This window comes from Dermacentor variabilis, unplaced genomic scaffold (assembly GCF_050947875.1).
Source record: "Dermacentor variabilis isolate Ectoservices unplaced genomic scaffold, ASM5094787v1 scaffold_20, whole genome shotgun sequence".
Taxonomy (NCBI): domain Eukaryota; kingdom Metazoa; phylum Arthropoda; class Arachnida; order Ixodida; family Ixodidae; genus Dermacentor; species Dermacentor variabilis.
The window spans coordinates 1,580,036-1,596,567 of record NW_027460368.1 but is presented as its reverse complement, the minus strand read 5'-3'; the positions used below and the strand labels follow the sequence as shown (position 1 = coordinate 1,596,567).

At 47.2% G+C, this 16,532-nt stretch overlaps 1 protein-coding gene across 1 annotated transcript in view; it reads left to right on the top strand.

The window, feature by feature from the left end:
* LOC142568529 (uncharacterized) overlaps positions 1–14,129 on the top strand; it is a 152,148-nt gene extending 138,019 nt beyond the window's left edge. The window contains exons 28-29 of the mRNA XM_075678438.1: positions 8,863–9,120; positions 13,706–14,129. Coding sequence (XP_075534553.1) covers positions 8,863–9,120; positions 13,706–14,061 — 614 coding nt within the window. The 3' untranslated portion in view covers positions 14,062–14,129. The remainder of the gene's footprint in view (positions 1–8,862; positions 9,121–13,705) is intronic.
* The last annotated feature ends 2,403 nt before the right edge of the window (positions 14,130–16,532 follow it).

Genomic DNA, 16,532 nt, shown 5'->3' with positions numbered 1-16,532 from the left:
TATTTCTGAAGGTCTTGCACTAGGTTCTTATTCTTGCACGTGTAAAATTCAATAGTTCGCTCGTTCCGTGCGACAAACAGTAGTATTTGAGTTATGTACATCCAGTTCCGGCTTCGCACTATTGGCAGGTCGCTCATAGTACTTCCGGACGGCGAGCGACGGGTTCTAGATTTCTAGAAACGAGCGATCGAGCGACAACACCGAGCGATCTGTTCAAGCGACGGCCCGTTTTGTCGCTTGAAGCTGTCGCCCGTCACCGTCGCGCGCAAGATCGCTCTCGTGGAGTTTGGACTTAACGCCGAACTCCTCAGAGAAACGCAAGTTCTCGAAATTTTCCATGACCGTCCCAGCAAAACAGCACCAAACTACCTTGCACCGTGCTTCGTGTATAGCGGCAGCAGTCGGTACGGACGAACACCATTGTTGACGTCACGAGGCGCCCGACCAATCACAGGCGGAAACGAGGCGCGCGATGTAGGCGTGTCGGCTGTTGCACTTTTCGTCGAAATAAAATATGTTTGCGCTTTCTTTCGCTCAATTTCAATGTGATATTCGAATTCAGAAGGTTGAAAACCACGACGTACTGGTCTTCACTAATTTTTTCTGGAAAAGCTTTCAGCTTCCCTTTAACTCGGGTGCTCCTATCTAAATAGACCTCAGACTCTGCCCAGGCGGCGCTGCGGAAAAACCCGTCACCAGCGCCCCCATCGGAGTCATGGCGCGAACTGAGTAGTGCAAGGAGAGCTGTCCGTAAGCGAAGGTGCATAGGCGACAGTGGACTTTCATTTGTGTTGAGGCACGGTTTCCTGAAAATCAAGTACCTGGAAAGCTTCTTCCGCCCATCCACGCTTCGGAAAGGAAGCTCAGCAGGCGAAGTACGTGTACAATATAAAATAAAGTCTCAAGTGTTATTTGGGCGTGCTGCAACTCGCAAGTACAGAGAGCATCAGGTTTGTCTATAGGCATATCACCATAAAAATCTAAGCATTTCAAATTGGTTCATATTGAATATGTCCTGAACACAAGACTTAACTATCTCCTATATTTTATGTATATTATCGTAATGTTTTGTCTCGCAATTATTTACCGAGAGTAAATCCTTTCATAGCCTTTTCCAGGGCAGCAAGCAGAAAACATTTTCAAGGCAGCAGACAGCGTGCGATCATAACGAAAGTAAGCTTCCTACAGTGCCTACGTGCTGCATCTTTCTATCTCGCAGGAGCTACAGCGTCGCTCAGTATTTTAATTTGAATTCGCAGACGCTTCGAGCAACAAGCGCGCACAAAGAAATGTAAATAAACGCGACATTTTTTCTTTACACACTTGCGTTACTTCGCAATTACTCATCCAGTGCTCCTACAGCAACATTATTGCTCACATTTGAAAAACGCAGTCGAGCAGGATCAGCACATTGCGAAGCGTGCTTGTTGTATCGGCGCAGGACATACAAAATACCGAAAGTAGAAATGAGCTTGCGATGCAACGATGCTCTAGAACAGGATTTTGAATTCATAAACAAAACAAAATGTTTGGTTAAGCTGACCTGCCAAATCTCTCCGTTCCACTTATTGAGTCAAACGGACATCTGTTAAAAGGTGGAGATATCAATGGCACATAAGCAGGATGGTTCGCAACGTTGTTTTTTTGTTACCAACGAAGTGACGGCTGCAGATTCTTGAGTTTTCGCTTGGTGACCACGGTCCTCCATCAGGGCTACGCAACACAATTACAGAAGAACTAAATTGTCGCACTTTCTCATGCGAGCCGCTGTATTCTGGGGAATGCAAGTAATCCGATTACCCAACAGGTTGGACGGCCCGTATCCAGCGCTCTCGCCTTTCCCCTTCATACGATCGTGATGGAAATCGGCAAAACTGAACGTTGTTATTCCGTCCTTCACGTTCATGGCAATTTACAACACAACAGTAGCGCGCGGAGCTATCGCAGTTGGCGTCGCTTCTACAATCAGTCTGACGAGTGAGCCAGCAAGCGCTTTATGGCAGTTCGGCGGCGCGTCCGACTTGCGTAGAAATTCATAGCTCTCTGTCTGGGTTTTAAATGCGCAAAACACTCGCAATATGGACCAAAATCTAGTTAAATCGTTGTTTCGCAGTCGCTAGATGCATAGGCAACTTAGAAAGGGAGTCGGGCTTCCCACTGCTCAATTACTGCCTCTTCGTACCGGCAGGCAGCGCTACGCATCTTGCAAAGCTCAAAAGTCTGACGTCCATACGTGTAGAAGGAGAATTCGCTTTTCTCCGCAACCACTGCACCTAATTCGACGAGGTCTGTTGCATTTAAAAGAAAAACTTAAAATACAATGACTGGTGCTTTCGAACGTTTTATTTATGGCGTCAATTTTTAATTTAATGTTTGGAAAAATTGCAAATTTTCAGAAAACGAAACTATCAAGTCTGCAACTTTGTAACTCAGCCATGCAAAATGATATCACAACTATGTGAATTACATATCATAGCACATTTAAAGTGGGCAAAATTGATATGCTACACATGAATCTAAAAAAATTTAGTAATATGGAAATACAGCTTTTCCAGAACCTTGTACACAACGTAACGAATTCACATAATATATCGAAGAAGACGAAGTGCCTTTCAGGCAGAACGCCGAGTCTTCCAGCTCTACTCATTTTGTGAATTTCTTAGACTTTGCCAGTGAACTGCTGTCTGCTCCTTAACTGCGATGGAGATGGAGTCTCACGCGTGTCCGCCGGACTCGGCAGTGCCCGCGGCGGCTGCCTCCAGGAAGCGCAACGGCACCGAGAGCGACACTGACAGCGACGACCCCTGCAGTACTATGTCAGCAGTGAAGATTCTTGTGACGACACCTTCGAGCTGGTGCGGAGTCGTAAAGCAAAGCGAAGATTTCTCAGCGCACCATCGAATTCGAGTAAGTCCACCGTGAGATCTTCGCGGGATACCGAGGAGCTCACCATCCTGTTCACACCAGTTCTCGCCACTGATAACCTGAGGCGCCTCAACAGGCAAGCCGTGTTTTCACTTCTAGAGGCGCTGGTTCCGAATGAAATCAAAGACATCCGAGTGAACACCCGTAAGAACGTCCTAGCGATTTACGTAGAACACGCGGCTGCGTTGGATTCTTTGCGCAAAATCACGGAACTTGACGGAATGAAAGTCCGCCCTTATTCCGCTGGGCAAACAAGTCCGTACTAGCGTAATTTACGATGTTGACGAGACCATTGTCGACTCCGATCTGTCAATCTTAATCAAGCCAGCTACAGAAAACACCATCATCACAAACGCGTTTCGTCTCGGCACGTCACGATGTGTCAATATATTTAAGAGCGAATCCCTCCCATCGCATGTAAAAGTGGGCCACTTCCGACGCGCAGTCCGCCCCTTTATACCAAAACCGCTTCAGTGCTGGAAGTGCATGAAGCTTGGCCATGTGAGTAGTGTGTGCAATAACACTACCGTCTGTTCTCGCTGCACTGGGCCCCACACCACTAACACGTGTGAGGCCAATGTGCTGAAGTGCACACACTGCAGCGGCCCTCACGATGCATCCTCGAAGGAATGCCCTTTGATTTGAAAGGAAATGCAAATATTGAAAAAAATGGTTAGAGACCACTCGTCTCACTGAGAAGCAGCAACACCTATTAAGCGACGACGATCACGTCGCCGACGTCGATCAAGAGCTTCCAAAGCCTCTGCAGAACGCCACCCACGTACATTATCACCCACTCTTCCGCCCAGGTCAAACGCAGTCAGCTCAAAAAACAAAGGTGCATCGAACAGCACGGCTGCTGACGCATGGCCTACACTCCCGAGGCTACATGCACCTACTGAGCGAAATCATACTTCTACAGCAGGGGACAGTTCGTCTGTTCCTGATAAATTGGCGGACCAAGATCACCAAATTGTTGTTATGATCAGCTGTATGGTGAGTGCTATTCGTGTTCTTCTGGAGAAGCTACAGACACCAACAGCTCGAAGTGCATTGCAAATGCTGGATGCCATCAGTTCGGTTCTGGCGAGCCTTCAGAGTCCAGTGCTTGAGAACTTCTATAGCAGAACCATGGCTCATCGACAACAGCGATCGTTCCGGGATGATGTCAGAAGTGCCTCCATATTCCAATGGAATGCGAGAGGCCTAAGGTCACGTATTTCGGATTTTCGACAGCTCGTGTTTGAAACCCACTTTCCTATACTGGTCATCTGTGAACCGAACGTATCGGCCTCCATAAGACTATCAGGATATGAATCTTTTGTTTCAACCACGTGTGTCCGTAGCAGTAAGGTTCTGGTTTACATTCGCAAGGACCTTACGTATTTTTGCCAACACGCAGCGCCACACGACGGTAACCAGTACGTCTGTGTTACTGTGAAAAAGAAGAAGCTGTCTTTTACTATTATTGGCGTCTACCTTTCCCCAACAAGTCAGTTTGATAGCAAAAGACTGGAAGATATTATGGCTGCTACTCCCGGTCCTTGGATAATAACAGGGGACTTCAACGCTCAACACCATATATGGGGAAGCTCCAGGATAAATTCGAGGGGCAGGTCACTAATATCCTTTGCATCAGACCACAACCTGTGTCTTCTAAATGACGGAAGCCCGACATTTCTACGAGGAACAACGTACAGCAGCTGCCTTGACTTGACTTTGGTGTCACGTTGCCTGATTGTGAGCGTGCAGTGGTTCACTGATATTGAAACCCATGGAAGTGATCATATTCCGACCTATGTGAGAATCGACGGACTAGACGTCGCATTACCGGTTGTCTCTCGCCAAATCGACTGGTCAGTCTTTCAAGATCGTGTTGAAGACACATGCAAGACACATATCTTACGCAGATTAGAATAAATAATCGCAAACGCTATGCAAGATTGTACACGCTGCTTCACACATTCATCAAAGCGTACAGAGAATGACATTGAATTGGGAAGGCTTCGTGCACTACGTCGCCGAGCTGAAAGGAGGTACAGGCGCACAAAGTCAATTCTTGACCTCGGTGAAGCTCGGCGCATGCAAAAGATCAAACGCCGAATGGATAAGCTAGCGCATCAAAGATGGAAATGCTTTGCGACTCACTGGACCCCCGCAAGCCAGTGTCCCGTGTGTGGCGTACCCTACGGGGTGTTTGCTCAAGTCCCCAGCAACGACACCTTTTTAACGCGCTTGCTCTCTATCAAAACTGCCGTGAGATAGACGTTGCAGAGGAATTTTGTGCAAAAGTCGCCGGCGGCACACTTTTAGTCCCTGACATGGTTTAGGCAACATCCCCGGCCCACGAGATGCAAGTATGGACGCTCTATTCCCTATGGAAGAGTTAGAACCTGCTATGGCGCTGTGCGGGTGTTCGTGTTCACCAGGGCCCGATGGCATAACATATACTGCTTTGCGCCACCTAGGTCGAGAAGCACTAAGAGAACTCCTCAGCCTTTTTAATAGTTCATGGCAAGATCGTGTCGTCCCACAGGAATGGAAACGCAGCCGCCTGGTACCGCTTCTAAATGCAGGAAAGTCACCGCTCGAACTGGCATCGTATCGGCCTATAGCTCTTGCCAGCTGCATCGGGAAGCTCATGGAACACGTATGATCCTCATGCATCTCTAATTGTACCTTGAACACCACAAAATTTACCCTGACTCTATGACGGGATTTCGACGCGGTCGTTCGTCGGTTGACAATGTGATCGCGATCTAGTATCATCTGTAGGACAACAAAAATCTCGGAAGCGATTATCAGTAGCACTCTTTCTTGACGTGAAAGGCGCTTACGACAACGTTTCCCATCAAACCATTCTTGATGCACTTTTGACAATTGAACTAGGAGGGCGAGTATATCAATGGAAAAGAATCTACTTGACACAAAGGTCCTTGTTCATAAGTACGGAAGATGGTCCGACTACCGACCACTACATATGCCGAGGCGTCCCCCAAGGCGGTGTTCTGAGCCCTATTCTTTTCAACCTCGCGCTTCTTGGGCTGGCCGAATCCCTACCAGAAACAGTGAGTGTCTCAATCTACGCCGACGACATCTCCATCTGGACATCAGCGGCCGCTCGCCTGCAGGTTCGCCCACGGCTACAGAACGCAGCAACACAGACATCTGACTACCTTCACACACAAGGCCTTACCATCTCAACAGAAAAATGTGCGTTAGTCGCTTTTACGCGAAAATCGATGACTCGTTATCCAATATGCATCAATAGTCAACCTATCTCCTACAAGAGAAATCATCGGTTTTTGGGCGTCATTGTAGACCGGGACCTCGCTTGGAGCCCTCAGGTTGCCCACTGAAAGAAGGAGCTCACATCTATTGTTCACGTATTCAAGTTCATCGCCGGCAAAACATGGGGATCGTCAGTGGGCTCCATGCTACAGTTATATCGAGCACTTTTCATCGGATTCCTACGCTATAGCTCTCCCGTGCTTGTAAAACATGCAAGTCAAATCTTCGAGAACTTCATAGCGTGCAGGCGCAGGCACTACGTGTTTGCCTAGGCCTTCCGCGGAGCGCCTCAACAGCAGGAACCATTATAATGGCTCAAGACCATCCAATCACGACTTACATTAGCACCGAAACGCTTAGAGCCCATGTTCGTCATGTTTCACGGATGCAGTCAAGCTCTCTTGCGTGCCTGCCAGAACGACGACCACAGGCGTCCTTCTCCATAAGGTCAGCATCCATTGTGCCTCCTTACCATCGGGCTTCACACTCTCAGCACGTTCAACCTCAGCTTTGTGGTGTTTAAAACAACCTCAAGTGCGTCTTACGGTTCCAGGAATAAGCAAGAAGATCGATCTGCCTACCTTGGCCTTGAAGCAAGCAGCTCTGGATTGTTTGCACGCTTTCTACTTTGATCGAGTCCGCATATATAGGGACGGCTCTTCCACTCAGACCAGCTCCACCAGCGCATTATACCATCACGATCATTAGGCATCCAATACAAGATTTCTCACTTGGCAACATCGACCGGTTCGGAGTTTGTTGCCCTCCGAGGTGCCGTTGATTATATTAATAACCAACCGGCTAATCGGTGGGCAATATTCTGCGATTTGAAGGTGGCCTTACAATGTCTTCTGTCATCTCTTCGTCGCGGGTCATGTGAACAACACGTGTCGGAGATACGAGAAATGCACCACCACATGATCGCGAAAGGACACGACGTCGTGTTTCAGTGGCTGCCTGGTCATTGCGGTATCTCCGGCAACGACCTCGCTGACGAAGCTGCTGGGAAAGCGCACGAAGGAGCAGCCCTTCTTTCTATACCGTTATCGCGGACTGACGCAGCCCAACATTTAGGCAAGCTAGCGCACTCTTTGACATTGGAGAAGTGGCACACACCTTAATTAATTCAACATCGATTGCATTCCCTCGATCCATCTATGCAACTGCGGCTGTTACCAGGTCTTCCGCGTAATGAGGAAACAGTGCTGTGCCGCTTACGTTTGGGCGTCGCATTCACCAATGCATATACATTTTTGATTGGAATGGCTGACAGCGCCGAGTGCAATGCCTGCGGTGTCGAGGAAACCATAGAACATCTACTGGGCTACTGCCTATCTTTTGAAAATGAAAGGTAAGACCTCTGCACAGCTCTCAATCAGCTAGATGCAAAGCTGTTCACCTTGAACAAGATCTTGGGACCATGGCCTCGCATATCGCAACTACAAAAGGCCACAAAAGCGCTGCTGCGATATTTTAAAGCTACCGAATTGAGTCAGCCTCTGTGATCTGGACTGAGTGACCGAATGATATCCCCAGTGGACTTTCTCTTCTTTTAATCTTTCCGTCCCCCTTTCCATTTCCCCAGTGAAGGGTAGCCAACCGGGCTCAGTCCTGGTTAACCTCCCTACCTTTCATTTATCATTTGCTCTCTCTCTCTCTCACATAAGATATAAATTGACTTATCGAATTCGTCCGCTTTGAATCATCTAGTGGATGCCGCTTACAGAACCGCGATATCTGTTTTTCATGCAGAGCTATTAATATGTAAATTTCGTGCTTCTATCTTTTTCGAACTTTCGAATTTTTGAGGATTTTTTGGACTGAATGCAGGCCCGGAATCGAAATTCCGCTTTCAACAGTCCCTAGAATTTATCTTTCTCTCTCAAGTGCAACAAATTTCATTATAATCGGTTAAGGTCTTGTTTCAAAAAAGCGTTTCGGCATTTTGCACGTATTTAAATAGGCCGCTTCGGAGTTGGGCCCGAGCTAAAGCTTCCTCTTAAGGGATACATTATATGTATTCCTAACAAGCTTACAGCGGATGTTCAGTAGGAACATTACAAGTACAAGCAGTGTATGTACTCGTAGCATTTCTTGAAGAAATTGGAATCTCGAAAAATTATTAGGTATTTATAAATTACTCGGATTATGTTGATCTTTGCATCTCTTTCTATTCAAGACCTATTCAAGCACGTGCATCTATTGGTCGTTGATTGCATTGGCTATCCGGGGTCCACTGATCTCTCAGTTGTGTTCGTGCAAGTTCGATGCCCATACTGTGTTTTATGGGTTGCTTTAAGTGCGGGCGCTCCTCCTTGCCAACCCAAGTGTTTCTACATTGTTGTTTCTTCTTATTTTTCTCTCATAGTAACGCGTGTGCTCTGCTGCGACAGCTGTCTCGAGACTCGTTGTGTGATTGTGAGAGTTTATGGAATACTGGCAGTAACTTTGCCCCAATTGCTTTTTGTATTTCGCTATGTATTACATCCTTCGCTGAATGTTCCTTTTCCTCACATGTCGGAGCAGCTGAGTAGTCGGTGTCACTGAGAGGCACCAACATCTCCTTATGTAAATACATTAATTTTTTTTAAAAGGAGGCGGGAGAAATATAAACGCTCATACGGTGGGCATGCGTCGTTTCAGCAGTGCCTCCTGTGCCGCCAAACCCTCTGTGCGACTACTGCCAGCGAGAGCCCCGTGGCCAGCTGTCCAGTCCAAACTACCCGCAGCCATACGGGCCCAACGCGCGCTGCACGTACCGGCTGGAGCCCGTGCCGGGCCACTGCCACGTGGAGATGTACTTTCACCACTTCGACGTCGAGAGCTCGCCGGGCTGCATGAAGGACTACCTCGAGGTGGACAAGACGCAACGCCACTGTGGCAACGACCTCAACAAGGCCATCCGTGAGTGCGCCCAGTTCACGCGAGCTTTAGCAGTTGCTCCGCCGATTCTACCGATCACGCCAGTAAGATTAGTGGGGGTTCCAGAAAATTTTAATTGAGAACCCCAAGTGCAGCCGGATTCTAGCTAAACATGTGCGCTTAATTTGACTCGTTCGTACTACATGCGTGCCAGTGTTGGTCACTTCGCTTCAAGGTAGACATTAGCCGCATACATAAATGTCCGACCACTTGAAAGAACAGCAAGGCAAATTTACAATAGACGTGTCACCATCCACGGGCTGTCTGTTTTGATATAGTAGCACAGCATTAGCTGAAAAAATATATATATAGGGAAACCATAGTAGCAGACGGCTGCATTTTCTTCATCGGCTACCTCGCTCAGATTTCGGATGAATCCAGCCGTGATTCACGGCAAAATGCCTACATTACCTTAACGCGATCCTAAAACATTTTTTGAACATAGTAAGTAAACGTTGCCGATCTGTACGAGAGGCTCTTGTGAACATTTGAGCAAAATATAATTGCACTACATGCGGCAGGGAATTTATAATCTCGCATCGAAAACAGCGAAAAATCGCTGGCTGTCGCTTCCGCAGTGTCGTCATGCAGCGTCATCCCAAGCAGCTGGATCGACCAACAGCTATTGGCTGATTTCGTAATTGCGAGAACATTCTCGATAATACATGTTTGCTAATTTTGAGTTGAATAAATGAAACATATGTATATCCGCGATCTCAAAAAGACAAAAATCGTTTCAACTTTACACTGCCGGCCTAGACACGGCATTTGTGCTTAGCTGCGTCTTCTGTGCGTTGACTCTGATATGACAGCTGCCTGCTGCGTAGCGTAGTCTACCGCAGCCGCCACGGGGTGCCGCGACAAGCCCTTTCACCGTAGTGTCCCTCTGTATGATCCCAAACGAAACAGAGTTGCGCATACTTCCGCCATTTTGTTCCAAAGCCATGCGGTAAAGTCATTTATTGCGCGCCGGAGGCGAACTTGGAACAATATCTGTCCGCTTCTGCCGCCGTAATATATTAATTCGAACCATTTTTTGCCGACTTTAAGCACGTTGAGTCTGTCTGCCTGTCTGTCTGTCTGTCTGTCTGTCTGTCTGTCTGTCCTCTTACCCGGTAGTGAAGCCGTAATACTCGCTTCTTTAATTAAATCACCATTAACTGGATTTAATCATGATATCCGTGGCATGACGACAAGAAGGATAGGCATGACATGTTATGACGTCTATGCAGGCCAACTTATACAGGGTGTCCCACATAACTTCAGCCAAGAATTTAAAAATGAAAGGCGCGTCGGAAGTGAATTGAACCGAACACTTACTATTCGCAATAGTCCATAGTAACTGAGACAATTTTTTGTTTTGTTCATAACTCACTAATTAATGAAGTTTATTTACGCAACTTCTTTAATTATTGGTTTAGGACCCCAAGTATGATCAGCAGACTTGTAGAGCACCTTCAGAAACCACCGATCGAGTTGTTTCCTTTACGATAGGTCTCATGTCCTTTTTTCTGGGTTACAAAGAAAGCCCGCGAAATATGAACAAAGCCACGTCACGGAGCGTTCGCGCAGTGGTATTGTGCTGCTCTCAAGCGAGCTCTCAATAATGCTGAAGTGCAGTGGAGGTTTCAGAGCAAAATTTTCTTCTCTTTTATGAACATGTCTATTCCAATGGCACATCGGGAGCAGGGACCGCGTGTTTCAATGGCAGATCAAGCGCAGATCATTACGCCGAGATCGATCCGTGCAGAAATCACGACCACTACATCGAAATCAGCGGATTCGACTAGAAGTCGACATGAATTAATTCCTTTAACTACCCTTGAATCGTCTGTTTAGCAGACTATACAATGTACACAGACCAGGCGATACCAGACAGCAGGCGAATTCGCTTGTTGTTGTTTTTTTCTGCCGCAGTGATGGATGGAAGGGCAAGCTGCTACAAAAAAAAAAAATAAACACGTGTATCGCGATAGCAATTATGGAGAAGCTCTGAGCGAATTTCCGCCGTCGTCGTCAGCGTGAGGTTCCTTACAAAGTTGAAGTGCTATAAGATGCGACGAAAAGGTGCGAGGAGATGCGAAGCATGTGATGGTCAGCCGAGAACGATGCTGACTTGATGCGCGACATCTTCCTGCTCGTCGGGTGTTGTAGGCGCAAAGAAGGGGGTAGGAGAGGTGAGCGCGCCTCTCCTCTTCTAGCCGAGCCGTTGCTGAGCATGGCGTGGCTCGGCGCACCCTATCTTGAAGGCAATTTGCGGCGGCTGCAAGGCTAAGGTGAACCGGTATGGCTTGTAGCTTCGTGTGTGCTGTGTTCTCGCGCGCCAAGTTTCAAGAGCGCGTTGAAGCGACAGGCAGCACGAAGCGTTCACTCACCGCTGCTGCCGCCCTGCATCACACCAGCGTTGTGGCATCGAGTGTCCGCCGCCATAAAGTGAGGTTTGCTGTGCACACGTGACACCGCACTCCTTAATTAGTAAGCGAATGTTTATTGCAATTTATAGAGCAGATAAAACTACGAGCCTTACTTCAAGTAGTTGTCAAATCCCTTGCTAGTATTTCAATGCTCCGCTTTGCTGCCAAAACTGCGATGTTTTATTCTTCAGAAAATCATTACTGGTAAAGCAGTCTGTCAGGTTCAAGGAGTGAGAAAATTGTTCCGACAACGGCAAAGGCATTTGCCGCTTGCAAATGCGCGTTGCGCGGTATGTTTCGTTCGCCGAACCGAAAGGTTCAAAGTTGTGAGCCCTATAGCGGAGGCCACTGCTTCGAGGGAAAAGTAAGAGAGACCTTGGTTCTAGGTAAACTCAAACACAGCGCAAGTTGAATACCAGCGCTGTGTGTGTCTTTCCTCGTTTCTCCGTGTTTCTCGCGCTGTTGATACTTTCAACACAGGCAAGAGTGAGAGCGCTAACCGTACGAGAATTCTCACTGGATATTACCCACGAAAAACTCTATTTATTCGAACGTTTGCTAGAGTGAGGACTGCAGGCAGCCGGAACCCTATATAGAACTCATTTCATAGTTCGAGAGCGCAGTGTACGGCCAGAATTATTCACAACGCGCTCTAGGACACCTCCTAATTTTCTTACCAACACCTTCACCACTGCGACAACACAGTTCTCGTTTCTTGACGATCTGTGCTCATTCACCAGGGTTCTGTGCTTCTGGGTTCTTTTTCTCTATTCCTTCGTTTTGCTTTGACCGAACATGCCTCAGCTTATCCTGTGAAGCCGGTTTCACTAACATATTATTCTCTTGCGGAAAATTCATCTTCACATTTTCATTGGCGCCGGTTTCTTATCGCCTTCGATTGGAAACACAGACGCAGGCGCAGAAATGAAGGGAAAATGTCAGAGAAAAAAAAGATATCTAGTGGTAATGCGATATGAATCACTATAAAAGTGCTGCCAGTGCTCCAGAAAGGGACTCGGGGAATCCGCTAGGGAGTTAGAGTCCATAAGGTCAGCGTTTTTGCAAGGAATAATTTCTGCAATTTGATTATAAAACGGCTGCTATTGATAATCGTCACTCGTAACTACAAAAGAGGCTGGTTGTGAGCTAATTGTATTATATATATTAACATACATAAAGCACAACAATGAATAATGAAAACTTCGAACAGGAACCACTACAAGTTTTCTTTTGTTTACAAGTTTTGCTAGACGCATGGCTTAGAGTGTGCTGTTTCCACGAAGCATTCGCTATGCTAGCAAAACTTTTACTAGGTGTAAAAATAGCTAGCTCGTGTTCTTTAAAGCGTGAATCTGTTTCAGCTACTCTATTTGTATTGTTTCTGCTGCATTCTTTAGAGGGGCATGTGCCATGTCATGTGCCATGTCATGTGCCATGTCATGCGCCATGTGTCATTGTGCCATGTGCTGGGTGGATGTGACATGCCACTACGAAATTCACATATCTTAAAGGAAAAGTAGCAAAGCGCAATCTGGCACAACACATTTAGGAATACAGACTTTATGATCACACGCCAAGGGACAAGGGAGTCAGTGCCAATTGTTGAAGCTTAAGTAATACATGTGTGACTATTTATTGCTAAAGAGGAATGTACAAACTTGTTTCCAAAAACGAATAACAGCGGGCGGGTTGATTTGACGCGACATTTGTCATAACACTGCTGCGCTGCAAGTCGTCATCAGCCACTATTGCTAGGTGCACAGGCGCGCTAATATTGTACAGTGTGATGCACTAAACGTTCTCTGTCATACAAGACGCGCAATGTTATACGCAGTGCACAACATGCCCTTTTTTTGGGTTACACATTCTACGAAAAGCATTTGTCACTATGCCACATTAAAAACAGGCAGTCCAGTCTTGTAACTGCTTGTGGGATTGACAAAACATTTGATGTATTTAGTTTGTATGCTTGAACCGTTTTGTCCTTTTCAATTGTAGTGCGCATTGCAGCATTGCATATGCAAACAGGAACCGTGGGAAGAATTCGGCCTTTACCTTAGCACTCATTCGACGTTTTCCATATTTCTCTTGCCAGTCCTTGTTTTTTAATCGCTAACTGATGAAAATATCTCGTCCTTTTCTGCTGCGAGCAGGCAAGTTTCCCTTCCCGGACGGCCCGTCCCCCGAGATCCGGATCCTATTCATGACTGACGGCTACGGTGGCGGCAAGGGCTTCCATCTCGAATACAGGCAGCTGCCGTGCAAGTCGGGGCAGCCTGCGAACGGCGACGGAGGACACAATGGTCAGGGCCCAGGTCCCGGTGATGGAGATGGGGGCAACAGCAGCCCGGTGGGCACGTCGGCCGTGGCCAGCTCGGACCGGAAGCTCCACTGGGTCAAAGGCTTCCGCGAGAAGCCCGGCCTCGTCACAGCCAGCATATTCGTCGAGAACCGCGGCAATGCCACGACGAGCAACAGGTTCCTCCGAGATAATAAGAAGGCGTCTTGAGCGCCACCTTCTAGCTGATGCGCGAAACAATTAACCTCGCCAAAAACTGTTCGGTTCGTTCCAGATGACACTCGTGTGAGTGTCGCCGTCTCTCTGGTCTGGTACGCTCTGATATTGTCTCGTGAGTGTGCCCAGTCGTCGGGTTCATCCACTAGAAGTAAACGGGACAGCGTTCGGCTATGCCGAATACCACGGTGTAACTGCGCCTGCTACCTTTGCTTGCTGGCTGTGTCCTTGAGACATTCTCATAGCCGACACTCGTCTTTCGCGAAATGTCACGCACTTACTGGAGAGCTTAAGTCCCATCGTATACGTTGAGTAAGCACGTCTGTGTTGGCGTGGTGTGGTCTGATGCATGCTTGGCAGTAATTACATTTATCAGAATCGAAATTTCTCGCAGCCTGTCTCATACTTCGCACAGTGGACGAACAAGACGACTTTCCCCTTGATATGCTCCTGATGGCACAATATCTTCAAGCGACCATCATTATCTAAGCGAAGATTTAGCGTGTAGGCGCCAGCGAATGAGAAACCCGTTGTTGTCCTGGTTTCGCCTGGCTTATACCGCTACAAAAATCCCGGAGCATGACGATGTTGCACTTGGATTAACACAACGTTTGAGGGGGCGGGCAAGTTCTTGAACTATTTACCTTAGCAATTCAACGAAAAGGGAAAATCAGTTTGATGTGCCCGAACGACGACACACTGATTGCTTTTGAGGTGTCAGTTGCAATCCTCAAGCGCTACTAAGCAGAGAAGTACACGGTGGGCTAGTTAGTGGATGTGTTGATTAATAAAGGCCGATAAAACCCTCTATATAATGTCCTGTTCAAACAACTTTTTACGCTGCGATTCACCTTAGGCTTTAATTTACGTCGTATATGGCGGTCAGACAGACAGATGTGTCTGTAGGTCCCAATGCATCAACGTTTTTGTATAATGTCATCAAGACGTTAGTGTTGCGCCTGGTGGCACTCTCTGGAGAATGGCATTTGCAAGCACTCCCCCTCACCCCCCCCCCCCCCCCCCGCCAAATGTACGTTACTGGCCCTTACATATTTAAACTAAATCTTTGGTCACACAGTAATTTTTCTAAGCTTGAAACCATATAAAATAATTCTCCACATGACGTCCTATCGCCGGTGATCACTCACCAACGGAGATCCTGGGCATGCCACGTGCCTACTACAGGGCATCTTTCTTTGCACTCGCGATTTTGGCAACACCTGGAGCCTATTTCCGTAGCTCGTGTAGGTTATTGATCGCGTGTCCTTTTATGTGAATGTCCCTCACAATGCCGTGATGCCTATGCACATCTTCAATAATATTTGCAGCATGTAGCTATGTAGCTTGCAGCAAGAGCCTACGTTTATGCTCCACGAGGTAATTAACTAACGGTCGGACAGGGTCAGACGTCGTAAAATGAGAATTTGATTGTTTAATGCTAGCAATGCAACCTGAAATACAGCGCGAGCGTTCTTCTTCCGGGACGAGCCTGGTTATGCAGCGCGGTATGCTTAAAACGTCAAAGGGTGTTCTGTTAGGCTTACAACACCGTTAGTTAATCACCTTGTGGAGCATAAACTCAGACCAGTAGTCCGCTGAAGCAAGAGCCTGCAGCCTGCTAAAGGAGGCGCATTTTGCTACTGTGTAATAGCAGCCAGCCGTCCTCGTCATAAATTCACGCAGGGCACACTGGTGCCGCTTGAATTTCTGGCACCAGTCGCGCGTGGTGCCATTGCAATCAGTTTATCAGGACACGTTACCACAAAGAAAAATATACAAGAAGCCATGGTGTTGCCAATGTTATGTGTGTGTTAAAAGAAAGCAATAATGAATTCAGTTGTGTTTCCGGTGACGCGAACGACTCGCTGGCTACGAACCACCCCGTCACAAAGCAACTTAGTCGAGTGGTTGGTTAATTGCCTGTAGATCCTGCAGGGGCAGTCCCAGCTGCGTACTGCTGCTACGTGAGCTTCAAGAGTGTGATGGAGAGTCTGATAGGCAAGGCAACTCTTGTCTTATTTGGATCTGTATTCCCAAATGACCAAAGCCATGGGTGAAACACTTTCTACATCGAGTTTGCTATCTTCCCGGGGTAATGAGGGCGTCTCGCATGTACTGTTGTCTAAATAAGTAATGCTCTCTGAATGTAGTTGTTACCGAACGCGCTCCGCACTTCTATGGACGCGGCGGAATTATGCACGTTATGTGCTTCATAGCGCTATTTTCACGGTTGTATAGTTATGTTAACGTTGAACTACACAAAACATCTACTCATTAAAAAGGCGTGCAATGTACAAATTTGGCGCGGCAGTGTTGGCCCCATCTATTGTGTTTTTTCTTTGATCTAGTTCCGTTTTTTTTGTCTGAGTACCTGGTATACTTAATGTTTATATTTCATGAGTGAGTGAATATGACATGAATGGAGCAGTTTCCACAGCACACCACCGCCGTATTGCCAAATAGTA